The sequence below is a fragment of the Zootoca vivipara genome, chromosome 3 (genome assembly GCF_963506605.1).
Source record: "Zootoca vivipara chromosome 3, rZooViv1.1, whole genome shotgun sequence".
NCBI lineage: Eukaryota > Metazoa > Chordata > Lepidosauria > Squamata > Lacertidae > Zootoca > Zootoca vivipara.
Window position 1 is genome coordinate 36,954,624 of NC_083278.1, and position 27,149 is coordinate 36,981,772.

General features: G+C 41.0%; 1 protein-coding gene across 6 annotated transcripts in view; it reads left to right on the forward strand.

The window, feature by feature from the left end:
• MYO6 (myosin VI) overlaps positions 1-27,149 on the forward strand; it is a 103,676-nt gene that overhangs the window by 67,493 nt on the left and 9,034 nt on the right. For 3 of the 6 annotated variants that reach the window (XM_035109562.2, XM_060272551.1, XM_060272550.1), the window contains exons 19-32: positions 3,901-3,939; positions 6,168-6,261; positions 10,341-10,471; positions 10,595-10,672; positions 12,003-12,132; positions 13,749-13,839; positions 14,971-15,121; positions 15,628-15,836; positions 16,392-16,470; positions 19,116-19,276; positions 20,079-20,108; positions 20,567-20,605; positions 24,257-24,360; positions 25,421-25,552. In XM_035109562.2, the coding sequence (XP_034965453.2) occupies positions 3,901-3,939; positions 6,168-6,261; positions 10,341-10,471; positions 10,595-10,672; positions 12,003-12,132; positions 13,749-13,839; positions 14,971-15,121; positions 15,628-15,836; positions 16,392-16,470; positions 19,116-19,276; positions 20,079-20,108; positions 20,567-20,605; positions 24,257-24,360; positions 25,421-25,552 (1,468 nt within the window). The remainder of the gene's footprint in view (positions 1-3,900; positions 3,940-6,167; positions 6,262-10,340; positions 10,472-10,594; positions 10,673-12,002; positions 12,133-13,748; positions 13,840-14,970; positions 15,122-15,627; positions 15,837-16,391; positions 16,471-19,115; positions 19,277-20,078; positions 20,109-20,566; positions 20,606-24,256; positions 24,361-25,420; positions 25,553-27,149) is intronic. The other 3 variants (XM_060272553.1, XM_060272554.1, XM_060272552.1) reach the window with 2 other exon arrangements.

A 27,149-nucleotide genomic window follows, 5' to 3' on the forward strand; every position in this document is an offset into this window, starting at 1 on the left:
CTCTGCCTCACTTCTGTTCCTTGCCTTTCCTTTATGACCCACCAGCAGCGTGAACAGCTTCTCTCTCTCACACACCCACTTTTGCAATCTGCCTCTGCAACGTTTTATGTGGGGCTTCTTGTACTCTTCAGTCGCACACTCACACTTGCATGCACTTCCACCATTGCCTCCGTCATTCTACCTTCTCTTGGGCTGTGGCTGCCGAAAGTTGCAACCGAGACTTCACCCCATGTGAAAGCATTGAATGTTGCACAGGGAGCGAATGAATTGCCAAAATGGGAATCTGTATTAGTTTAATACTGTATGCTTAGCGTCTGTATTAATTGCAGACCCCGAAGCAACGTCTTATCGGAGCTAAATGTGTGGTTTAAAAGACTTTGCTTTCTGTTGTATAATGAGAATTTGCACATTTGAAGCGAGCCCCTTCAGTCAACAGAAGCTAGCTGTGGGTGTCCCATTGAGACAGTAAAGTAGATTTAAAGTGTTATCATTTCTCTGAACCCTCTAAAAATATTAATAGCTTTGACAAGACAAGACATAGCCCAAAAAACCTTGGGGGGGGGGTTGAGCATTCATTTTCTCACCCCCCCTTCTCCTAACAGTATTATCTGATGCTTTTCCTAATTTTTCCTTTTGTTCTTAGCTGTAAATCTGACCTCTGTGTCTTCTGCTCTTTCTGTGTTAAGCCTTCTCTGTTTTTCTGCTTCCTTTCCCTATTCATCAGTTTTTATTTTAGTTGGCTTTTACCAGCTCAGGATGGCTGGAGGGGAAGCTATAGGGGAGTTGAGAGGAAAAGCAGGCAGAGGCAAAACCAAGGGCTGCAGGTAAATGTATCACCTTCGTGGACTCATTATTTATCAAACTGCAGTAATTTCAGCCAGAATTCTTATTTCTAGCACATCAGTTTTGCTTCATGTAACATTAGAAAAATACCTCCACTCCACAGCAGGGTTTTTTATTTCTTTGTTGCTGGTTCCCTCAACAACCCATGCATTAAAAACCACGTATTAAGTCTGGGAAGGGCAGTAGCTCAGGGTTGGCCTGTGTGCCTTGCATGCAAAGGGACTTGGGTTCAATTCAGTTAGAGCTGGGGGGGGGAAGCTCGTTTTCTTTTTCACTTTCTTTTTCAATATTTTTAATTAAATATCACAATCCAAATAGAGGGAAAAGCAAAATATATTGAGAAAAAGGGAAAGCGAGAAAATGGTTGGAGAAATTTGTTTGCATAATGAGATATTATTAAATTAACATAAAAAGAATATACAGGGGTACTTCGCCTGCTATTTGATTGTTGAATGAACAGAGCCCATAAACATGTTTTGATCATTATATTTTAAAGTGTTTCTGTCAGCTTTATCATTGCGACATATTCCCAAGCTTTCCTCAGCCATTGTGGGTTGGTTGGAGGGTCTTTATTTTTCCATTGCTGGGCTGTATAGAGTTTCGCCATAGTCAAAAGAGTAGTTAGTAATTAGAGATCGGGGCTTATAACTTCACCGCATGCAAAGAAGGATTGTGTTTGCATTTTTAGGTAATGCAAAGCCTGCGATTTCCTGCTATATTCAAAATTGTAACTCCGAGAGGTTTTGCTTTTGCACAATCCCAGAAGATATGTATGAAATCTGCTTTAGTTCTTTCTCTCCTCCAGCAGCACTCCTCTTCTGAAATTCTGGAGAGAGGCTGCCACACAGTAGAATCAGACGTAGCCAACATGAATGATGATGGACCACAGCTCCCATCATTCCTGGTTAGAATGAATGGGAGTTGTGAATCATCATTATTCTTAATAATAATTTCATTTCCATCCTGCTTTACATTTTTAAGGGGGGGGGCATCTCAAAGTACCCGAATAAAACAATCCAAAAGAAAACATTACAGAAGAAAGTTAAATATAAAGTACGCATCCAAAGCAGCATGATTAACAGGAAACTAAAATATCATCTTAAAGATTTCAAATGATAGATATCTTTACTAACAGAGTTTAAATATAAAATGTACATTTAAAGCAGCATAATTATCAAGAAAATAAAAAACTGCAGCTGTTGCAGCCAATTCTGTCAGTGGTGGTTTGTGGCGAGCGACGGCTGTGGGAGCTCAGGCTTGACAAGCAGGGTCTGCGCTAAGAGACAGCCAAGGTGGTCCAACTACATCTGGAAGAGCGCCATGTTGGCTACTTCTAATGTAGACATTACTGAGCTAGATGTACCAAGAAGGCAACTTGCTTGGTTTTCAAATAGAAAACGGGTTTACAAAGATAAGTCATTTTCCAAGGGTAGAAAGTGTAGGTGTGTGTTTCCGAAATCAAAATGCAAAAGGAGGATATCAGGCATGCAGAGAAGTAGATGAAATTTAAAGCAGGGCCAAGGCGTTTCAGCTTAGCTGAAGATCCCTCTGGTACTTGGGATTGCCACAAAGCCTTCCCATCCCCCCCAGCCCCCTTGAATGGCCTGATAATGGCGACTGGAATAGGGTTGGGGGAAAAAGTGGGACGGGATAGGATAGCAGAGCCAGTCTCTGTCTTTGTGCTAGGCTAAACAGGTGAGGAAGACACTCCCTGCTTCTGGCTTCTGCCAAGCCCAGCACTCTGTGAAACAAAACCCCACTCTTCCTGTGGGTCCACTAGAATGCACAGATGACTTGGGGAGGTGAGCAGGTCTGTTCCTACTACTCACAGGGCTTTGGGGCAGTGCTCAAGCCTACATTGCTGTTTTTGCCTCTTGGTTGCAATGCCAGGTAAGAAACTGACTCTGTTCCTCCAGCAAGTTTCTCTGTGCGTGCTAGGTGAGTCATTGGATGGGTTGACCCTCTTTTGCCCAACATGAAAATTGCCTTTCCCTGGGCTCTGTGCAATGTCAAGGGAGTTCCATGGGGAAGGAAAAAAAATATTGGGGATGGGTGTGTCTTTGTTAGCAGGTGATTGGCTTTGTGAATCACCATTTGAAACCAAAACTAGACCACTAAATGAATACATAGTCTATATTTTAAACATTTTGTAACTTCGACCAACACACCCTAATGGCTGAAAAAAGTGTTTATTGAAACCTATCTGGTTCCTGATGAGTTATGTGCAAACATCCGCTGCATCTGGCGAAGTACAAGACGCCCCATATCATTTGTGATACTGTATCTGATCCTACACCATCCACTTAATCCATGTAAGGTTCATCCAATAACATGGATCAGGATATTTATGTGCCAGGTGAATGCGTAGTATAAGTCAAGGGGAAGCCAAAGTGGTGCCCTCCAGATTTGTTGGGCCAAAGCCCTTGCTACTGCTAATGCTAGGTGGGGCTGATGGGACCTGGTATCTGACAACATCTGCAGGGCACCACATTAGCTTATCCTTGTGTTCAGTGTTTAAGAGATTAGCTCACATTTAACAAATCGGTGATGCTTATCATTGCATAGAAAGGAGACATTCCCAAAGGTCCTTTGTTTGGAAGACCACTTGGGTAAGGGAAGCATTTACGTAAATGTACTAAGTTGTACATATGAAGTCAGGTGGAAGAATTCTGGTAGTGGTATGGTATGGCGTTGCTGCTTCCCACCTTAATTCTCTTGCTGCTAATGCGGTTCAACTATGAGTAGCAACTCAAGGTGTTGGTATTGTGGACTGACAGATCCTATGCACTCATCCTCCTTTTCACCTCCATTTGAGCAAGTGCATGTGTGCATGGGGGGAGTTCGTGCTAAGTGATGCATGCAAGTGATGTGTCCTCATGAGTGTACCCCGGGGAGGCAGGGGGGGGCAGCTGCCCCCATCAAGTAAATGAATTAAAATATTTACTAACTAACTGAGGTTCTGCCACCCTCCAACATGAAGCCTGGCTATGCCCATGTGTGTCCTGTGTGCCTAATCTCCCATTCTCCAGACTGATGCAGCTTCCTTTGCTTTTACAGACTCAGCTGAACCTGCTCCTGGAAAAGCTTCGCAGTACAGTAAGTGGAGATTCTTTGCCTTCTGTTAACTCACATTTATTTTAATTTTAAAAAAATTGCATTTACACCAAATCTATAGTTTTCAAATGATGAATTGCAGGAATAAGTTAACTGTATAACCACTCCATTTGATCATGAGGCAAGCTCTTATTTGCTGAAGCATAGCTGTTCTGTGATCCAATCCATGTCAACATGTTAGTTATTAGCGGTCTTCCAGTACACTAACATTAGTTCGCCTGTCTTCCCAAGTGATGTGTAATTGTGATTCTTTTTTTTTTTAAAAAAAATCACACATGATCTTTAACGAACACATTTAAAAACAAATGCTTGATGTAAATTAGTGCTATGCAAGAAACTTCTGCATTTTTTATTTTTTGGATAATTCTCCATTTAAAAATTATCAAAGGAGAGAGTAAAAAATTGAGGGAATCCTCATGGTTGGTGTATAGAGAGGTGTTCATTCTATAAATAATCTCTTCAGCCTTCCTGGGTGCACATGTTTCAGTTTCATAGAATCATAGAATCACAGAGTGAGAAGAGACCACGAGGCTATGGCTCTGAGTTCATAGTATCCAACACATCCAGATATGGATTTAAGGGTTTTTTTTGTGTGTGTTGTCCACCCAGCAGCAGGTGCCAACACAACTCATGCATGTGATGTGATAAAGCTGTGCATGTGACAGAGAGACAGAGCAAACATGCTTATAGAAGGAGCATCCCAATACTATTGAATCTGTACAGGGCTTGGAACAGCTAGTTGGGAGCCTTTTAAATTGATGAACAAACATCGTTCTTTTCAAGCAGCAAGTGAACAAATGCTGGGAAATAATGGAAGTTGGTTTTCTCTGCCTTTCTTGCCTAGATATATAACAGGCACTTCAAAACCAGATGAAAACTTGGGAGGTGGAAAAGTGAGATTCTAGAGGAAGAGTAAATGTTCTTCTGGCTTTTTGGACTATCTTTTGATGGTGTCGTTCATTAGCTGCAGTCTTATTTGTACGTTGTCCTTGAGATGTTTGGAATAAGTGTCTGAGATGTTCTGGCCATAATTGCCACATAATTATGAGTTGATTTAAGACCCCCTCAGAAAGACTTCGAGCCAGACTTGTCAATTCATGTATTCATTAAATGCTTATCAGCCTTTTTGGATGCTGCTTTGTGGGTTCTGAAGTTTTGTAGACAGATTAAAAAATGCTTTAGTTTGACGGCATCTGTTCTATCTCAGAGCTCAGCCTAAAGCTCAAAATATTTTATCCTCTCCATACCCCATGATGAGTGAGTAGTAGTGATGAGTGAACTCTCTTCCCCCAATATCTATAAACTGAGCTGCTCCCCCCATTGGAAATATATATATCAGTTTATTCCAGATCCTATTCAGAACTTGCCACCCACACACTCTGAACACCATCAGGAATGCAGTGGTCTGAAAACTACTTAGTACTCTCTCAAAAACCACTGTGGTCTGCCCTGTAGTTCTGTCCCCACTTAAACGTTGTGGGGTTTTTGTTTTTTGTTTGTAACGGCAGCAATGGCAGTATAACCTCCCTCATTCCTTTTTCAGAATTTGTACACTATTGCAAGGGACCCTGAGAAATGTAATTTTCCCAAGGCACTTGAGTTCTGGGTATCAAAACTAGTCTCAATTAAAAAAAGGAGGAGTGAAGAATTCTTTTTTAGCTAGGGAAAACTATTGCAGAGCACCTTGTTCTTCAAAGAGTAAAATATGCCTGTGCATTTCTCTGTATTTGCATTTACTTAAAAGGGAAAACAAGGTATCTTTTACCACAGAAGCCTGGAGGAAAAATACTGGTCATGAAGTGAGGGGTAGTATCTAGAAAGGGAAAGGCTCAGTTTTAGAATCTTTATCCAATTCTCAGATGATCTGATCTGGCTGCCTTCCTTGAAGAGGTGTGTAACTTTTTGAACGTACAGGAAGTTTAATCTTTTCCAAGGTTTGTCTGTCTTGCTCTCCCCCTTTTTTCCCCTCAAAGAAGAGGATCCGAACAATGGAGAAAATATTAATATGTACTAATATGGTACAACAGCAGTTTGATTTAGATAATGCTTCTAAACACCAGCTTTTCAGAAGGTGAAATAATTGAAGTTTTAATGGGCAGTTGGATTCATATGGGGACAGTAAAGCCTGAAGCCTCAAAATCTATTATTTTACTTACAAGTGATTTGCATGTATTTTTGTGATGTTGCCAACCTGCTGTCTTTTCCAACAGGGGTCTAGCTTTATTCGCTGTATCAAACCTAATTTAAAGATGACAAGCCACCACTTTGAAGGTGCCCAGATCCTCTCCCAGCTCCAGTGTTCAGGTAACTTGATGTGTCTTGTTCAGTTCTGTAGCACGATTGTCATGTAGATTAAAAGGTTCATGCGGAGTTGTAACAACAGGGCTTTAGACAAGTCTTCCTTAATTAGAAACAACAGGTTACTTTTTAATTTCAGCAAAGCTCTACCAGTGCAGCAAGATTACTGGCACATAACAATAAGTGGGAGATGATATTGATTCTTAGTTAACCCAGCTACTTTTTAAAAGGCAACAGCTTATTCCTTGTTACAGGTAGGTAGCCGTGTTGGTCGGCCGTAGTCAAAAAAAAAATCACAAAAAAATCACCCCCCCCCCAAAAATGTAAAATAACTGTATTGGGGAGGCGGTCATGGAAGGTGCCAGTATATCCCCTAAGATCTTTAGTGCAGAGCCGGTATTTCACAAATCCAACTTAGAGGTCTTGCTCTGTGCACTGACATCAAAGAGAAGGGAGGGGAAGGAGAAGAGAAAAACAGCAGGCTGTGGTTCATTCCTAAAAAAAACAAAAGTCAGATCATACTTAGTTCTGTACCTTCCCTACCCCTGGAAATCCAGTTCCAGAGGGCAGCAAGGAAATCTGTAACAGGTAGCCCAGAGGCTACATATTTAGACACTGAGGTCAAACTAAAGAAAGGTAAGGTAAAGGATCCCTAGATAAGTCCAGTCAAAGGCAACTATGGGGTGCGGCACTCATCTCGCTTTTTAGGCTGAAGAAGCTGGCACTTGTCCACAGACAGCTTTCCGGGTCATGTGGCCAGCATGGCTAAACTGCTTCTGGCGCAACAGAACACTGTTACGAGTACCAGAGTGCACGGAAATGCCGTGTACCTTCCCGCCGCAGCGGTATCTATTTATCTACTTGCACTGGTGTGCTTTCGAACTGCTAGGTTGGCAGGAGCTGGGACAGAGCAATGGGAGCTCACGCTGTTGCACAGATTTGAACCGCCGACCTTCCGATTGGCAAGCCCAAGAGGCTCAGTGATTTAGACTACAAAAACAAGGAAGTAGATAAAGGTATAGACAGCATCATGCCCTCCAGATGTTGTTGAACTCCATCCGCCCTAGCCAACATGACCATATGGAGAGACTCCATTAGCTCCTCCTGGAGTACTACATAGTCAAAGCTACGTGTCATGACAGCAAACATTGGAAGGCACACACGTTTTTTGAGGTTCATGTAAATTACAGGACTAGTTTCCTTGTGAGTTCTTGTGCCAAATTCCCAAAGTAGTCAGAGGAGATTTATTTATTCCCCTCCCCTTTTTTAATAAAAAGAGTTGTACACATTCCTGTGTGGCTTGTTCTTAATGATGACATTAGAAACCTGTTTTTTAAATTATTTGAGAGTAATGTAGCTTGCGAGTTTTTATTTAAGACACTTATTCAAAGGAAGCCACAATCTCACCAAATCAGGATGCTTTCCTGGTATTGTGGATTGGATCAAAATGTTTCCCTTTTCTGTTAAAATGAACCTTCTTCTAATGGGAGCAGGAAGGTTTTGACTCCAAACCTGTGAAATCAATAGTATGTGGATTCATATACTCTTAAGGCAGTGCATTAATCTGAGAGCAGTGCCCACTGAACTCTGTGAAGCTTCTGCAGATACACTCATGGGATGAACTGCAACCCTTAATGCACCTAACCAGAGGTTCCATTGACATTCATGGACCTTTTTCCCACTGGAATGTTTATAATTCAGGTGCAATAGACCCAATGCATCCACTTTTCTCCACTGCTCACAAATCCTGTGTGTACCTACCTAACTCTGGGCTACACCTGCCTCTAGTCACACCACACATGCGCAAAAAAGCTATTGCTTTTTGCAATAGTGGCAAACGAAAATGATGGATTATGCAGAATTGGCAAAGTTGACCTGCGGGATTCGAAACCAGGGAGAGACAAAGTTCCAGAGGCAATCGAGTAAATTCATTGACTATATGGAGAAGAACTGTAGAAGCTTAAAGACACTTGCGGGACTGAAATAAATCCTATGAAGTGAATTTATTTATGTTTCTAAAAAGGAACTGCGAGATAAGAGTGAAAAATAAAGCCGAATGATGGGAGGGAGGGAAGTCACAGCTCGGCAGAGCGAAAAGGCTGAGATGGGTGAACTTAAGATGGAATGTAATTAGTTTTCTTATTTGTTGTTTTTTCTTTATTTGAAAATTTTAATAAAAAATAATTTTTTTAAAAAAAAGCTATTGCCTTCTCTAGCATTTTAACTGTTTTAACTTCTGTTGGTGGTTATTTTGCATCTAAGTCACTTTGGATACATGAGTAGCAAAGTGACAAATAAGAGCGCAAACCTATACTCCTTTACTTAGAAGTATGCCCTATTGACTTCAGTGGAACCTCTTCCCAGGTACGTTATGCATAAGACTGCAGCCTATATCTCTGCCAGTCTAGGCAAAATGCTCTCACTCGCCCTTCATTAACAGCCAATGTATTTGCAAATACGTGTAGTTCAAAAAGAGCTGTCATCTGGGGAGCAAGTAGAGCTGTGGGTTGGGCACCAGAAAATCTGGGATACAGAACAGGTTTTCAGGAGGCACCTAATTTCCTCTGAAATAAGCCTCATTTCCTGTTAGTCTTCCCGTTTCCATTAGCTGCCACCTCAGCTTTTCTCTTAATTTAGCATGCCAGAGGGGCCCTGAGACTTTAAGCATCTGGTTCATTTTGGCAAGCGTCCCTCTTGCTTGTCATGTCAAGTTACATTTAAAGTTTAATTCAGCAAATCAGTCACAAACGCTTAACAACTTTACTTTAATTAGGGTTCTATTGACACCCTTTTTGGCTGATAATTTGAAGGCTGATCGCTCTTGGCAAGTATTGTGAAAGAGGGAGGTGGGGAAGTAATAAAACTCCGTACTTCTGTGTTGCTCACAAGCCGTGGTTTTCTTTTATGGGTTTCTGTTTTCAGCTTCTCGTTGAGAAACAAGTTCATGCAAATTTAAAGGGAGAGAAACATGCTAAAAATAAATGGCTTATTAATATGTGAAGCGGGAAAGGGAGAAATTAAAATAACATGAATGTCTCCAAGAATAAATACAGCAGAGAGCATCTTCTATCTCCCCCTTTTATTAAATAGTAAGGACTGCTAGCCACATGACAGACTGCACATCTCCCATTTATTTGGATTTCTCTTCCAAGGTTGCATTTATTGATTTGTTGTACAAGAGTTCTTAGCTAACCCTTCACCATGAGGGCTGGTTACATCATAATATACACTTATAAATACAGATAAAACAGTTGATAAAATGAAACGATCCTAGCCAGAACAGAATAATATAAATTTAGCAGAAGAGGTGACTCTCACAAAACAAACAAACAAACACAAACCAATTTCAGGCAATAAAACAATAGCTAATAGCACACCAAGTAAGGAATTTCACTGCCTCTAAAATAAAATATTAAACTTCAGTACGTACACAAATATCCAGCATGTGTGCATTTGTGTATACTCCAGGATGCATTATACCCATGCACACGTTATAATTAGAGTCCAGTCTATACAAGAACTGGTAGTTTTAAATCTCATTCAGGAGGCTAGACAACCAGATTACCTTATACCTTTGCTCATGTCATCCCTGCTCAACCTCACTCCCCTTCAAACAGTCCAGTGATTCTGTCTCCATGGGAAAGGTTTTGAGTCGAGTGGGTATTTTCCAGCTCTTGCCTGCTTGCCATTTCCAAATTGCTAAACCCTTGCTTGGCTATGCTTGAGTAACTCTGCTATTCTATTGATCCTTTTGGACTTCCTGACACCTTTGATAGTATTGAACATTTGGTATATGTGGTGATGTGATGTGATGTGATTCACTTGGGATCTGACTTTGAGCAATTGATCTGATTTTGAGCAATTCTGCTAGTTCAGACAGGGAGGTACCAGGGCACACTCTCACCATTCCCTTCTGCTAAATGTGACCGAGGCTTCATGGGATATGTTGCTCAGTCACTGTGTCTCAGAATAAATATGCAATGCTTGCAACGTGTTAGTGATCCCCACCCCAGAGCATTGTGAGAGTGACAGCTGTGTCCTTTTAACTTAATCGGTGACATATTTTTGCATGCTTGCTACTCTAGGCATGGTGTCTGTTTTGGATTTGATGCAAGGTGGCTTCCCATCCCGAGCCTCATTCCATGAGCTATATAACATGTACAAAAAGTACATGCCTGCAAAGCTGTCCCGTTTGGATCCTAGACTCTTCTGCAAGGTATTAGCGCCTAGAATGCTAAATACACTTCTTTTGTATTTTTTATCATAGAGAATTTATATTCATTGAAATCTTTGTCCTCTCAAAGGATTTATTCATCAAAGTGTTTTTCTCCTCTCCCAGGCACTCTTCAAAGCCCTTGGATTAAATGAAAATGATTATAAATTTGGATTAACCAAAGTGTTTTTTAGACCTGGCAAGGTAAGTGTTATTGTTATCCAAGGAGAGTTGATGAATGTGAACATTTTCTACTCATTCTTTTTGTAAAGTAAATGATAACTGAGATACGTGTAAGCTGGGTTGTTTTTAAAAAATACAAAACAAAACCACAATTTAATTTCGTCTCTTCTGATGATACAAATATTAGCAATGCCATTTCCATGCTTTATTTACTTATCTATTTAAAATATCTTGATCAAACTTCTCCCTGTAATCAGATTGGCTTATAGTAGATTTAAAAACCTAAATCTCTGTAACACAAAAAGTCAAAAAGGGAGAGCAATGGTTTAAAACCCCACAATGAGCAGGAAAGCCTTAGGCGCGAAAAGGTTGAGTAAACAAATAGGACTTGCATCTTTTTCAAAAAGCCAGGGGAGATGACAAACTTTCTTAGAGAGCTTGTTGCAAATTATTGAGGCTACAGTTGCAAAAGCCCTGTTTTACTGCTCTAGCACAGGCATAGGCAAACTCGGCCCTCCAGATGCTTTGAGACTACAACTCCCATCATCCCTGACCACTAGTCCTGTTAGCTAGGGATGGTGGGAGTTGTAGTCCCAAAACATCTGGAGGGCCGAGTTTGCCTATGCCTGCTCTAGCAGCTGTATCCCCACCTGCTGGCTGAGACTTGGGGCAAGGCAGTATGCCACTTCACCAGATAGCCAGATGTATGGTGCATGTGGCTCATGCAAAGAAATCTATTTAGTTCTTTATTTTTATTCACACATTTATAACTCACAAGGTGGAATGCAACCTATAAAAATAAAATGAATAAAAAATACCCATTAAACAGCAATAAATACTGATAGATTAAAGGGGATGGGGGGGTGGGAGAGTCATGTTGTAAAGGCCTATCTGTACACACACACAAAAAGTTTTCAGAAGATTTCTGAAGGGAGGGATGTCTCCTGCTGAACCTGTACTGGTGTAGTGTTTGACAGGGCAAGGCCTGCACACTAAATGCTCAGTCCCTGTGCAGGGCAGCTGAACCTCAGGGGAGTGGGCAACCACCAGAAGCGCTTCATCAGATCAGTGATCAAGGTGGAGCCTAAGCAATCAGGCAGTCCTTAAAGGACCATAGGCCCATTTTTATTTTTAATATCCGTCCATCCATCACAGACTGACTTTAAATGTCAAAACCATCACCTTGAATAGAGCCCAGAAGGCCACCCCCCCACCCCCACCGGTGGCCATGGCCTTCACTGTCATGGTTACAACATTCTGTTTATGCTTCATCCCACCTAAGTCCCCCAACATTCCAAAACTGCTGTCATGTAAATGATTTCCTCTTTGTGATGCTGGTGTCCACTTTCAGTTTGCAGAGTTTGATCAGATCATGAAGTCTGACCCAGATCATCTTGCTGAGTTGGTTAAACGAGTCAACCACTGGCTTATCTGCAGTCGTTGGAAGAAGGTCCAGTGGTGTTCTCTGTCGGTTATTAAATGTATGTATTCACGGGTCTCTTGGGTGTGTGTCTGGAGGCAGGTATTTGTGAGCCAACATTGAAAGCTTCCTAAAGCTGCAGACTCTTAAAACATACTTGGAAATACAAGAACTCTTGAGCGTGCAATGAAATTGATCAGGGGTATGTTCAGAACAGCCATTCCACACCGTGCATTATTTAAGGACGGCAACAGGAGAGGTCTGGTGCCTTTGTATCTTGCCTATGGACTTCCCAGAGGCATCTGGTTGGGTATCATGGGCAATGGGACAGAGTGGATGAGGCAGACCTTTGGTTTGATCCTGTAGGTGACCTATTTATGTCCATATATTAAGTTGTGGAATCCCCTACCACAAGTTGCTGCGATGGCCTGTCAGTTTAGGCCAGAGGATGGGACACCTCTGACCCTCCAGGTATTGTTGGTCTGCAACTCTCATCAACCCTGACCATTGGTCACCGTGGCTGGCTCTGATGGGTCCTACAGCATCTCAAGGGCCACAGGTTCCCCATCCCAGTGAGAGAGCCAGTGTGGTGTAGTGGTTAAGAGCGGTAGTCTCGTAGTCTGGTGAACCGGGTTCGCGTCTCCGCTCCTCCACATGCAGCTGCTGGGTGACCTTGGGCTAGTCACAGTTCTTTTAAGTCTCTCAGCCCCACTCACCTCACAGAGTGTTTGTTGTGGGGGAGGAAAGGAAAGGAGAATGCTAGCCGCTTTGAGACTCCTTCGGGTAGTGATAAAGCGGGATATCAAATCCAAACTCTTCTTCTTCCCTGGTTTAGATGCCTTAAAAATGCTGCACACCTGGGTGAGAGGGGTCTTGAGAAATGCTCATAGATTAATAGATTGAATGATCAAATTCCCAGAGGCACAGTGTGCTTCTAAATACCAGAAGCTGGTAGAAAAATAACAACAGGGGCTGCTAACTTTGTACTCTTAATTTTGGAGCTTACTGGAAACTGGTCATGGATGCAAACCTAATGCTCGGTTTAGAGGGTTTTTTAGTCAGATCCAGCAGGCCCCATACAGGAATTGTTGACGGCCACAGTTGCCTTAACCACAAATGAGGAAAGGGAATGACGACATCTGTTAGTTCAGCCTCGGGGAACCTATGACCCTCCAGATGGTGATGGAGTGCAACTCATATCAGCTGCAGGCAGCATGGTCAGTGGTTAGGGATGAAGGGAGTTAAATTCCAACAGCATCTGTTAGGACACAGGTTTCCTGCTCCAGGGTTTGCTTTTAAATAACAATAACAAAACCCAAACATCATTGCATGAGGTTTTTGTCTTCTGCTTGCCCTACCTTCCCAACTCCTATTGTAATTATTTCATTACATTTAAACCTCACCTTTTCTCCGAGGAGTTCAAGGTGGCATACGTAGTTTTCTTCATTCCCCTTTTATCCTCAAAACAACAACTCTGTGAGGTTGGTTAGGCCGAGAGACTGCGACTGGCCCAAGATCATCCAGTGAGCCTCGTGTCTGAGCAGGGATCTGAACCCTGGTCTCCAAGGCCCTAGTCCAACACTCTAACCACTACACCACGCTGGCTGTCTTGTACCGGGGTTATGCCCTACCTGCACATTTGTGATGGTCTTTCCATTTTCTCTTTGTATTTCACAGTGAAAAACAAAATAAAATACAGAGCCGGTGCCTGCATTAAAATACAAAAGACGATTCGTATGTGGCTGTGCAAGAGAAAGCATAAACCACGGTAAGAAGACATATATGCTTACACCCCTCTCCTAAATACCAGTGTACTGAACGACCAGTCCGGTTTTGTTGCTGGTAGAACCTGTACATCCCATCCAAGGCCTTGAGAGCCCTGGAAAGAGTTCTAAGGGATGTTGGGGATATTCCATCTAGGTTGCTGTACTGCTTATCTTAGGGCCTAACTTCACATTACACCAGTGCCGTGAGCATGCTGTTGTTTTAATTCAAGTAAAATTAAAAATATGCTTGCTTGCCCCCACATTCCCCAGATATGATCTTTGTAAGTCTCCCTCTCTCTCTCTCTCTCTCTCTCTCTCTCTCTCTCTCTCTCTCTCTCTCGTAGCAATTAGCATTATGAAGGGGGGGGGCAAGACTTCAATTCTACTGGTGCTGCCCTCCCACATCTTGGGAAGAGTTAGGTGCTCAGGGGAGCCTTCAAAACTACTTATTTATGTGATGTATTTGCAACATTTCTGAACTGCCCAGCTGCAAAAATAAAATGCAGAATCTCTGGGCAGTTCACAAATAAGTTTCAGCTATGAAGTATAGAATTTGGAACTTAGAGAGAAAACCCTAAACAGCACTGGAATGTTTAAAAACAGCACTGGAATAAAGCCAGGCGTGAAAAACAGTGGTAACGCAACAAACTTTTTTTTTTTAAATGCCTATCTTTCATCACAGTCCCTGTGTGCCATAAAACTTGCAATGCAAGACAGAATTCATAAGATTGGTGCAGTTGCTCTGTTGGTTACCCTGTCTGTAATTTTTCTTTTGAACTCCATGGCTTTGTCTAAGGGGAACCTGAGGGCACAGCATGGGATAGCGGTTCATAGCTAACAGCCAGTGATACCTACTGTGTCCTGCCCTGTGAACTTGGAATGAAGGGCAGCATATAGTTTGTGCAGTGGAAATCTGGTTGCAGAAACAGGGCTTCTGATGTTTATCCTACTCCCACACGACACCCCCCCCCCGAAATGTGCTCCTCACCAGGGTCCCATAGAAGATGAGAGGAAGGAGTATCCCCTGGTATGAGTAGATGCCCCTGGTATGAGTAGATCTCACTCTATATTTGCTGTCTGCTTCTCAAAGGAGGGAGCCTTTTCTGAAATGTAGAGAAATGTTCCTTTCACAGCATTGATGGGCTAATAAAGGTCCGCACCTTGAAGAACAGGCTTGATAAATTCAATGAAGTAGTAAGTGCTCTGAAAGAGGGGAAAGCAGAAATGAGCAAGCAGGTCAAGGACCTTGAAACGTCTATTGATGCTTTGATGATCAAGATCAAGGTAAGATAACATATTGAAAGCACGGTAAGGTAACATATTGAGAGCATATTACGTCCTGTAGATCTTCTGCTCTTAGGGATGACGCCTTGGGAGGCTTTTTGATAGATTCAGAATCAAATTCCTATTAAGAGTTAAGTTTAAAAATATGCAAGGCGCTTAGTGTTTCATGCTAAATCTTTAAAATTCGGCACCCTAATGATCCATGCAGCAAACAGAAAAGATGAATTGTGTGATAGCTTTTTTTTTAAAAAAGCATGTAAATATGCATATTCCTTCCTTCCTTGTGTAATTCTGTGCCTTTTTGTGTGTGCTTGTTTCTACAACCCTTTTTCTGGTTCTGCTCATTGTTAAAGGAGTGAGGAAACAGGATTTTCCTAGGACACGCTACTGAATATCTTATTCAACAATCTCTTATCATCTCTAAAATTTCAGCAGTCGTTACCCTTTCTTTTTGAAGCACATTTTTTGCAGCCATGAAGGCTAGTGACTAATGGTTTGTTTTGCAGGCCACTGAAATGCCTAGGCAGCAGATACAGAAGGAATATGATGGTCTAGTGAGAAGCTCAGAGCAGCTTCTGGGCTCACTGCAGAAAAAGAAGCAACAGGAAGAAGAGCAGGAAAGGCTGCGGCGCATCCAGGAGGAAATGGCAAGAGAGCGGAAGAGGCGTGAGGAAGAGGAGCAACGTCGGAAGAAGGAAGAGGACGAAAGGCGACTGTGAGTGTCCCAATGCAATTGCCAGTTCTAGGGCCAAGTTCAACAGAAATACAGGCATGGACAACCATCGAAGGTGAACTTTCCATCTTAGAGAATTATCCAACAGAGATCCAGGCTGGGGAAACCTTTTCAGCCATGTTCTCTCATGGGCAACTCTTCAGGGGCTCTGTGCTAGTGGTGTATGAAGCCAGAGGCAAAAGTGGTCAGAGGAACAGTAGGCTATATTCCAGACATGAAAAGCCAGAGATTATTGCACACATGCCCCCCGCCCTCTGCCCTCCAGAAAATGAAAGAGCCGACCAGCCAAAACCACTCCATGGGGGTGGGCAATGTGGCCTGGGGCAAGCCCAAGCCCATAGGTAGAAGACTAAATCCCAAGGAAACTGTGTTCTTAAGAGACTGTCTCTTGACCCCCCCCCCCCCGAATACTCCAATCGATGTAAACTTGTTTGAATTCTTGTGGGAGAAAACAATGACGTAACGGTAAAGTGAGGGGAAGGGACAGAACAGTTCCTGAATGTTCATTTTCTTTGAGTGTCAATTTTGTTTTTCTAGAAAGTATGAGATGGAAGCAAAGAGAAGACAGGAAGAAGAGGAGAGGAAAAAAAGGGAAGAAGAAGAAAGACAAATTCAGGTGGGACAGTTGCACTACTAGCACTTTCTCTGTCTCACAGTCATGCCCTCACTCCCCAAAGTTTCCACAACGTGCTGAATGGAACCTGCTCAAATGTAATACTAAAGCAAGTGTTCTGAGACACAATTTGTTGAAGCTGGAGTGTGTGTGTACATAGAACAATTAGGTGGTGTTGGCAAAAAGGCAGGTGAGATACAGGAAGTGGCCTCACAAAGTAACAGGTAAGACTTCCAACTTCCTTAAGGATATTGCTACATGGAGTGATTAAATGTTCATGTTAAAATAGGTAGTTGTAACACAAGCCACCAAGCTAGATTTAAGACAGTCGTGAGCTTCAGCCCTTAGATTTGGTTCTGTGCTTTAAATCCAGTACTAACATTAAGATAATTTGAAGCACCGAAGGAGAGGGAGATTACGCTGCCTCGAAGAGAAAAGTACTTGCTAGGAGGAATGTGTCAGTTTTGAGCGTGGAGGTTTAATGAGAGGGCTATTGCTACTCACAGATATGACAGAATAATGAAACCATGATTTAAATGTCAGTTTTCTTAAAAAGATTCCTTACAAAGTAACACTCATTTGCGGAAGCTTTTGGCTGCTATTTAATGGAATCATAATGATAACGTATATTACTTGATAGCTGAGTTCTGCACTCCTTTGTTATATAGACCAGTTTTCTTTTTCATAATGTGACTTTGTATTAATCTCTTAAACTATGTTTAATTAAGAGAAGCAAAAGATCGCTGTTGATATCATACCCATTATTTCAAGATAATCCTTGCCCGCTCTGTGTTTATATAACTCCTGGCTGGGATGTATTTAAAGAATATGTAGCATATATAAAGCTTTGCAGATCTGCCAGTTCTGGAAACTTTTTATAGAGTTGTGTGCCTAAGTTCCATTTAAGAAAAGTCATCTACCGGATGTACTTTACCTGTTTTGGGATCTTTTGTTCCTTGTTATAAACAGGGACACTACTTTTTCTGTATTTTTTTACTGGCTCTATAACTGACTAAGTTACTGGAAAGATGTCTAATTAAGTAGTTCCATGCTTCTTACAGTAGATAATTCTCTAGTCCAGTTATAATCTCTGTCTACACATTTTAAGAGCTGCAGACAGAGAACCAGCTTTGTATCCGTTATCTAACAGCAGGATCTTTCTAACTTGCACCTGGTGCCCTGGGTTACATTTATTTTATTTATTATTCATATTTTACCTTTTCTCCAAGGAGCTCATAGAGTAATGCCGTTATTGAGTAGCATTTAAATAATGCAAATAAACAAGGGATTATAGATGTACAACAAAAAAGGCTCCTTGTGTGCATGTCATGGCTGAAGCATGCATTGCTTCCAAACTGAGGGCATAATCAATTGCTGCTATTCAACCCTCATTATTTTCTGCTATTCCCTTTCCTGTTAATGGCGCTTGCACAGGACTGGTTGGTTGGTCGGTCAAGTATGCTAGTAACTGTGTGCCTTGCTCTTGATACACGTAAAGGGATGCCTTGTTCAGTTCAGTCTATGACCTTTCAGTGGATTTCCTTTCACTCGGCGATAGCAGCAGAGCAGCTGTTCCTTTCAGTGGGGCTTTTCCTTAGGCCACATTCAATCGGCTTTCCTTCTTGTGTCTGCTGCCACCGGGTAATCCAAAGTAGGGATCTGCATAGGGAAAGTCTCCATAACAGAAATGAAGATTTACTCGATAATACCATAATCGGAATGAGAGCTGATGCCAGTCTGTGACGGTCATCCAGCCCACCGTTCTGGGAAGGCATTGCTGAATTAGGGAACGTCAAGCGGACTGTTGAGAGTGTGTTGGTAGAGAGGTGTTTTGGCACATGGCAGCTGCTTGGGTCCTCAAGCTGTTGGAAACCTACACCATCAGTTACTCCAGTTTCGGTAAGAGATGCATGGGTCATGTATTCCATGGAAGATTTTACTCATTTAAACTTTTTCAGGTAGGAAACGGTAGCATGGTCGCTATGTTTCATTCACTAATGGCCAATAAAAGAAGAAAGATCTCATTGGAGTGAGTTTTTGAAAATTCCCTATAGAAGCAGCTCTCTAAACACACCATTCTGGAATAACGCAATGCAAAAGAACACAGAAAAGCCAGTACATTACAAGTGCTTTGAGAAATGCATTTTGCAATCCTCTCTCTCATGAACTCAGCCAATCATTCTTAACTACATAGCATTATTGTTGTTTTAAAAAAGATAATAGATAAAACTCTGCTATGTACAATTACAGACAATTCTGCAGCTGTCTGGACCCATGATTTAGTTATGTAAACCACTTAAATGTCTTTTGCTTGAGAGGTATATAGAATTTCTTCTAAGATTTGTTGATTTTCTGTAAGCTGTATTGCTCTTTCCTAACTCTGAAGATTTCTATCATGAAAACCTGGTTTCTAAATTAACATATGAAGGGCTTCCTATCCTGAACTTATGCTACTTTTCTCATTTTGATCCACACTGTTTGCAAGCTCTCCGTGGGCTTATAGTAACCCATTTGAGCTCAGGTGTTTTAGGCTCTATTTTGTAAACTCAACTGTGTGTTTCACCTAAGTGATAATTTTTCTACAGAAGCAGGCTGTATGGACTTGGGAAATGTTTCCCCATGTAACTTAATTTTACGTCACTCTCCAGGCTGAGGTTGAGGTACAGCTGGCACAAGAACGTGAAGAAGCGAACCAGCAGCAGGCAGTTTTGGAACAAGAGCGCAGAGACCACGAGCTGGCCATGAGAATTGCCCAGAGTGAGTCTGAACTCATCAATGATGAATCTCAGCTGGACCTCGGGTTGCGCAGGTATTGCACTTTGTTAGTTTTGCCCTTCAAAAAAGATATTGCCATTGAAAAGGTGTCTTTCTTAAATAGGAAGCTAATATTATTTCTTATTTTATTTACTGCATTTACAACATTTGTATGCCACTTTTAAGAATGAGCACTTTCTCCAAGTAGTGCCTATAAACACAATCTACAATGCAATTAGGGATGCGGGTGGCGCTGTGCTCTAAACCACTGAGCCTCTTGGGCTTGCCAATCAGAAGGTCGGCAGTTCAAATCCCCACAACGGGATGAGCTCCCGTTGCTCAGTCCCAGTTCCTGCCAACCTAGCAGTTTGAAAGCACACCCACCAAATGTGCAAGTAGATAAATAGGTACCGCTCCGGTGGGAAGGTAAACAACATTTCCGTGCGCTGCTCTGGTTTTGGTGTTCCATTGCGCCAGAAGTGGCCTAGTCATGCTGGCCACATAGCCCATAAATTCCCACCGCTAGGCTTAATATGGTGCTGTGGCTGGCGTATTGGCTCAGTACTGGGGAAACCCAGGTTCAAATCCTAACTCTGTTAGGAAACTCACCAGTTGACCTTGGGGGGGATTGGCTGTCTCACCATGATCTGCCTCAGAGGATTGCGGTCAGTACAAAATTGGATGGTGGAGAGACCAGATACACTCCCTTGAGCAACTTGGAGTAAGGGCTAGATAGAAAAACACTAAGTGAAAAAGCAAAATTTTGCCCAAACAGACTTTGTAATGTTGCAAATTACCGGTAGTACAAAACTAACTTAGGAAAATGCCACACTAACCAAAATATCTTCTATTTGCAGACCCAATGGAACAAGATGTCAAATGACTGCGTATGACAATCTTTTTTTTTATGGGGCATTCTGTAGAAATCTGTGGGCTTTAAAAAATTAATAATTTTCCGCAGTGTAAGCCACCTTGCTAATGAATGTTATTTATTTCCATTTACCGCAGAATAGTTATAATTTGAGCATGCAATCAATAAGTCCTGTTTGAGTGTCAGTTTTTCACACTGCTTCTATGCAGGTGCAATTGGTTGTATTTTAAATGCCACCTATGTAAGTGTGGTTGTTTGATTCAGTCAGAGTGTATATTTCTGATATCAGCTAAACAAAGATTAATTATTGTTTTACTGATAAAACTCTGGATCGGTTTAGTGCAGCATAATTTTTAGGATAGTCATCTGTCTGCTGATCCAGTATTAAATGTTGTAAAACCACTGGAATTACTATGCTAGCACCTTTAAGCATTATATTCCCTCTACCCTCATATATTCTTAATTCTTTCATAGGGAGCAAATGGCCACTGAAATGTCAGAATATTTGTCTAGGTGGGTGTAACAGGTTGTCAGAAACAAATCAGTTCAATCGCCATATGAAATAATCATAATAAATCAAAATAAAGCAAAATTCAGTTCTATTTGAATTACTTTGGGAAAATGAAGAAATAACGTCTAATCAAGATTTGTTCATTGCACCAATTTAGTACCAATTAGCACCCATCTGATTTCTTTTAATAAATAATTTCACTGTTAGATTTATGAATTGCACGAAGAATTAATTTTTATCAATGTTCTTATCTAATATTATTGATATAGATAAATTGAAGAGATTTCTTGCTGCTTTTAAAAAACTTGTGTTTCAGATCATGCATTTCCATATTGAGAATTGCTGCAGTACCTGCCTCTTAGCATGTGGCTTCTGTAAAGCTATTAAATCTTGAAATCCTGACAGATCTATTTTAAAGATCAACAGGATCAAAATCTTACCTTGTTGCCAAATAGTACTACCTAAACCAATTATAGACAGGTGGCATATATTCAATAATGCTTTTATTGTACTGTTGTACAGACAATGTTGGAATGTACTCCTCCTTTCTAGTAAAAAGGACTCTCTGTGTTATTGAGCTGCAAATTAAACATTGTCCATTCTCATCTCCAGGCCAGATGCAGCTTTAACAGCATTTGGTGCCTGAAGCTAAGATGAAACATTTTTTTAAAAAGTAAAAAAAAGTAATGCTTTGCAACCTGGTCTCCGACCGTAATAATAAATTATATTATATTAAAAATATTAATGCTTTGACAAAATTAAATAAGCAAATGTTGGATGTTAAGCTCTTCGCATATGACCGTTTTGTATATCAAACTGCATTCTTATTGTCCCAGTAATTGATTTGCCAGAACATCACATTTTTATTGTATATATTGGCCAAGATCCAAACAACAGTGTCTAATTTGTTTTGCATGGTAATAGAAAGAGAGGGTCCTGTGGATATGAACAGCTGCATGCCACATGAAAATGAATATATGAAAGTAAAAAGAATGGCAAGGGAACTTTGTGGTGTTGGAATGATGTTTGGGAACCAGCTCCTTTAAGGTGGTTACTTTTGGTGGTGTTGGTGTGTGTGTGTGTGTGTGTGTACACACACACACACACACAGAGAGAGAGAGAGAGAGAGAGAGAGAGAGAGAGAGAGAGAGAGAGAGTTCAAAGAGGGGAGATGGAGACAGAAAAAAACGTTGGTTTAGCACATGCTTTGGACTTGCCATAAATAATTATTTGGGTCTCAATTCATTTGCATTCATACTTAACATTCCAACTGCCTCCATGATTGTTATGCATATCCTTTCCCTTTAGTTTTACTTTATTGGCCGTTACTTTATTGGCCGTTTCCCTTCAGTGCATTTGTATATTGGTGTGCTGCGTGCGTCTGTGGCAGGAGTGGGAACCTTCCGTTCGTTGGGTCAAACTAGGCCTGTGAGGCCTCCCCATTTGGCCTACAAGGCTGTTTTGACCAAACCATGTCCACAGGTCAGATGTGGGGCAGGTTAAAGATTGTCATCTGTATCCAATTCCCCACCCCTAACTATCAACTTCTCAGGCCAAAGGTAATAATAATATATCACCTGTAATACACACATGAAGTTTTATTCCACCTTTAAATAATAATAATAATAATAATAATAATAATAATAATAATAATAATAATAATAATGTCCAGGAATTCTGGAGACTTCCCCACACTGAAGAGAATGCAGGAGTTCCTGGTCACATGGATCTCTGTGTTCATATTGGATGTTACATAATTTGAGCCTCTGGAATAGGGTGCTTGCCTTTAGCAAGTTTATGTATGAATGACATGCTTGCTCATGTGACAAATGAGGTTGCAATGTCAAAACGATAACTTAAATGAGCATGTGTATTTGACAGATTATCCATTACTTTGGGCTGTTTCACAAGTTGCACAGCAGTAAACCCTGGTTTGTCCCAAAGGGCACAATGGGAATGGAGACATCTTACTGACAGTTATGAATCACAGGTTTGTTGTGTCCACATAACCGTGATCTTAGCAGAACCATCAAAGAAAAGCTGAGCTACTCAATTGGATTACCATTCTTAAAGATTACTTGTTTAACCAGGGATCTTTTGGCCTAGTTCTGTTGATCTAAACTATCTGAGGGATACTTAGGCCTATGGGTGGTGCAGCTAAATAAAGAAAATCCTCAGGATTTGTCACATTAATTGTTCAAGAGGCTTAGTCTTTATATTGAGGAAATTAGATTTAACAACCACTGTTTTTGTGTCTAACAGGAGGTGTGCCAGCAGTTTAAAACATAACCTTTACATTTCATTGTGCTGTTACAATGCAAGATTTTATGCACTTGCATTTTGTGTATATATAGTTATAAGGGCAATGAGAGTCTCTAAAATGTATTTGAGATTCAAGCTGTTTAAATAGTGAATGGGGAATAAATTTGTCATTTAAGATATACTTTTATGGCATGCACTAATGTAATGGCTGCAATAAAAGGCTATTGATTTCTCAGCTGTGCAAAAGGCCACTCGCCAAGTTTGAGATTGTGTTAAACAGTAAGGAACAGAGCACATTGTTAACATTTTAATAATAAAAATTGAGTTCTTGTTGGTAAGGATAGTTGGATCAATATGACTGGCATTCTTGAGTTCTCTTGATAATAAACTTGCAGAATCTTGTCTAGTCCTAACAACAGTTTAACCTTTTTTTTAAAAAAAGCTGCACTTTAATATCACATTAGACACTTCTTGTAACATAATAAGGCACTCTTAACTAAATTCTCAGGCACTCATAGACATATTTTTAAGGGTAATAGATCTAAGTGGCACAAAAGAGTAAAAATTGATACTGAAGATTGAATGAGAATTGAACCAGTTTTACCCCGAACCTTATTTATTTATTCTAAAGCATTTCTAAATGTATTAATGTTTAAGATCTCTAAGCAGTACACAAAAATCTATAACTGAAAACAGTATAATAACTGCAGTGATAAAAGCACACCTGTCCTTTATAGGGCACCCTCCCTGAACCTTGGGTTTTCAGACGTTGTTAGAAATACAGGACCCTTCCTTCCCACCCCAAAGTGACAAATGGTTAGGGATGATGGGAATTGTATCTCAGCAGTACCTAGAGCCTCTGCACTGAGGCCATTTTAGCAGCTACTACAGAATGAGTTTAGAGAGAAATGTGGGAGTGAGGCAAGACGGTTGGCTAGTTTTCCTTTCACTCAAAGAATAACAATGTTAGAGAAGACCTCTCCTCCTTCCAAAGGGGAGGAGTTGTCAGAGGGGCAAATGGTGGCATCTTCTTGTCAAAAAACAAGAGAAAGACAACTTGGAATGCTTTTCACTTCTTAAGAAGTACAGAAAAAGTTTCCCTCTGATTAAAAAAAACCTTCCCTCCAAAGTGCTGGGTGCATTTCCAGTGCTATATTTCTAGAGAAAGATGTGGCAGAACTCACCATGAACTTCATTCTTTTATAATGGCAATGGCATCCACTGAGCTGAAAAAAAAAGCCCTGTGTGTTACCAGTTGGTGCAGTTGTCCTTTTGTTTGCCTTATAGCTGTATGGTTCCCTATTTTTACGATCTTCTCGTATCCTGTTTTCCTGACCTCACCTTCTTGTTGCTGTGAACATTACAATAACTTCTTAATGAAAATGTTTTAGGGGACCCACAGTCCAAGCCACCAAAGCTGCAGCCGGCACTAAGAAACATGACCTTAGCAAGTGGAAGTATGCAGAGCTACGTGATACCATCAATACCTCTTGTGGTAAGCATCTGCCCATTTTGGGGGGAAGAAGCCTGTTGGCTAGTAGGAGCACTTTTGCTTGCTTTTTCCTGGTAAAACTCTTAAGCAACTACAGTATGTGAACAATTAGGTCCGTGGTAGAAAGCTAATAAAAGTCTTCTTTCTTGCTGTGTGTGTTTCACGCATTCCCCTGTCAACACTTGGTATGAGGCACTCTGCATATCAAAGTGGACAGAGTTTTTAACTGCATGTCACAGATGGCTCGGGGGTCAGATAATTCCATACCCTCCAACATTTCTCCGAAGAAACAAGGGACATCCTAACGCAAAGCAGGACATTCCGGGATCAAATCAGAAACCAGGACGGCTTCTGTAAATCCGGGACTGTCCCTGGAAAATAGGGATACTTGGAGCGTCTGTTCTCACCCTTCCTAATGCCATTGGCAATGTTGTGTTGAGGCAGAGACCAAATAATTCCCCCACCCCACCCCCATAATGAGGGAGGCAATAATTGGGAGAAATTCAAGTATTATCAGTCTGAGTTCAAAGAACCATGAGTAGAAGGATTAAGAGCTTCAACTGTGTACACACATGAGTTTGTGTAATGCAGCATAATAGTGGTTTCTACAGCAGTTATCAAAAACCTGTTGCACAAGCAGAACATCTTTGAATTTTTTGTTCGCCTTTCGTTGAACCGCAGTCGACTGCAAGATGTAAAACAGCCCTTCCTTGGGCAGAAGATTCTGCTTGCAGAAGGTTAACTTTAGATCTGATAAAATGTGAGATTTTAAAACTTGAATACTTTTTTGAAACACTGTTTTCGGTGGGTTTCTTTTTGTTTTGTTTTTGTGTCATTTTTCTGCTGTCACGTATTTAAAAATGCCTAAACCGTGAAAAAAGAAAAAAGTTCTTCCCCAATATTCTCTTTTCCACCGCTTGATAAGTTTATACTGTAAGAAGTAATGTTATAACTTGGTTTGAAATAATTTTGGCTATGTGGCTCTGTCAACACAATTCATAAGCATATTTGTTTATTGCTTTTCCTCACTTATTCCACCCTTGCTGTGTTTTGTTTGAGACAGATATTGAACTGCTGGCAGCTTGCAGAGAAGAGTTTCACAGGCGGCTAAAGGTTTATCATGCTTGGAAGTCCAAGAATAAGAAGCGCAATACAGAAACAGAACAGCGTGCACCCAAATCAGTGACCGACTATGGTGAGAGGAAATCCTTTCTCCCCCTAAAAATGCTGGGAGAGAGAGCTAAGGAGATAGAGAGTACCTGAATGAGGTTCCTGGAAAAGTTAATAGTTACCTTAGAATAAAGTAAGAACTTTAATTGCCCTTCAGAATATTTTAAAAGGTAGCTTATGTCCCACTAATTTGATCCATGGGATCTAGAGCAATATGTGCTACGAAAGGAAAGCAAGTGTGTTCCAGAAATAGGCTTGCAGGACCAAGAGCTCTGGATGTTCTGGGAAACTGGCTATGTTGGCGGGAAGGCAAATGAAGCCAGGTAGCCAGAAAACTATCCCGTTTGTCTTCTGGAGTAAAAATATAGTTCATGAGTAAAGTAAAACCATCAGGAATATTTTTGTTTAAAGGGGTTTTACTATTTTATTAACTGGTGTAATCTATAACAGTTAATACTATATCCTTGCTGATTTGCCATTGTCTTTACCTGAATAAAGATTTCAGTTTGCCTTGCCAAATGGAGCTAGTTCTTGCTTACCACTCGTCAGATGCTCAGGACAGATGAGAGAGAGGGGGGGGGGTCAGTGTCCAAAGACTTCATAGAATGCATTCAATTTTGTTACCAAATAGCAAACCACATTGGCTCTGTTTTTCCATGTACAGCTTTAACATAAATGCCCTAGGAGACTCTGGTTTGAAGTGCAATTTTGCTTGGGTCCAGTTTATCCCCAAATAACCCATTTCTTAGCAAGACTTGTTTCCCCAAAGTTTGAAATGCCTTTCAGATATTTTGGCTACTTTTTTACAAGTTAGATTTATAGTTAATAAATACAACAACACTGTAATTGTAACATATAAGAGATTGATATTCATTTGTATAATTCACATCCTACCCTTCCTGGGAGATGCATTGATATCCCAGTTGTTTTAAGTGATAACTAAAACCGAAAGAACACCTCTCTTCTTCTGTTTCTTCAGGGATGCTTTCTTTGGCTGTCAGTCCATGCAGCCTTCAGAGGAAATGTCCTAGTGTTAAGAACTTCTGTAGTCATCATGTGATGAGTGTGCCTCTGTGAACTGCTCCTTTGTTTTGTTCAGAGAATAATATCTTGAGTAGAAAAACACCTGTGTCTATCCTGGCACGGATGGTTCAAATTACTTCCCTCTATCTCATAGGGCTAAAAGCTTGAGTCTTCCCCTTCCCCTCTGCCGCATGCCCCAAAAATCTACTCTGGAGGTTCCCTTTACCCTCTGAAGCATTGGGTATAGCCCACAGTGTAGTGTGTCGGTTATTGGACAAAAGGGTCTTACAGAAGGGACTGGACCAGATTTATTGGCTTCTGAGAAGTAGATGTATGGGAACGGGACTCTCCTGCTAGCACACCTGAATGGGAAAAGCTTGAGTGAGCTTGAGTCTCTAGGTTACTGGAATGGGGTACCCGCCAATATTATCAGAGGATACCTAGACAGTTGAGTGATTACCAGAATCTGTTTCTTGCATTTTTGGTACCTTTTTATGTTACTTTGGATGACATTGCACATGTCAAAGTTACAGTATACTGTTTGCTTTCACATTCCTTGTGTCTTGAATTGGTTGAGCTGCAGTCCACTCTACCTGCAA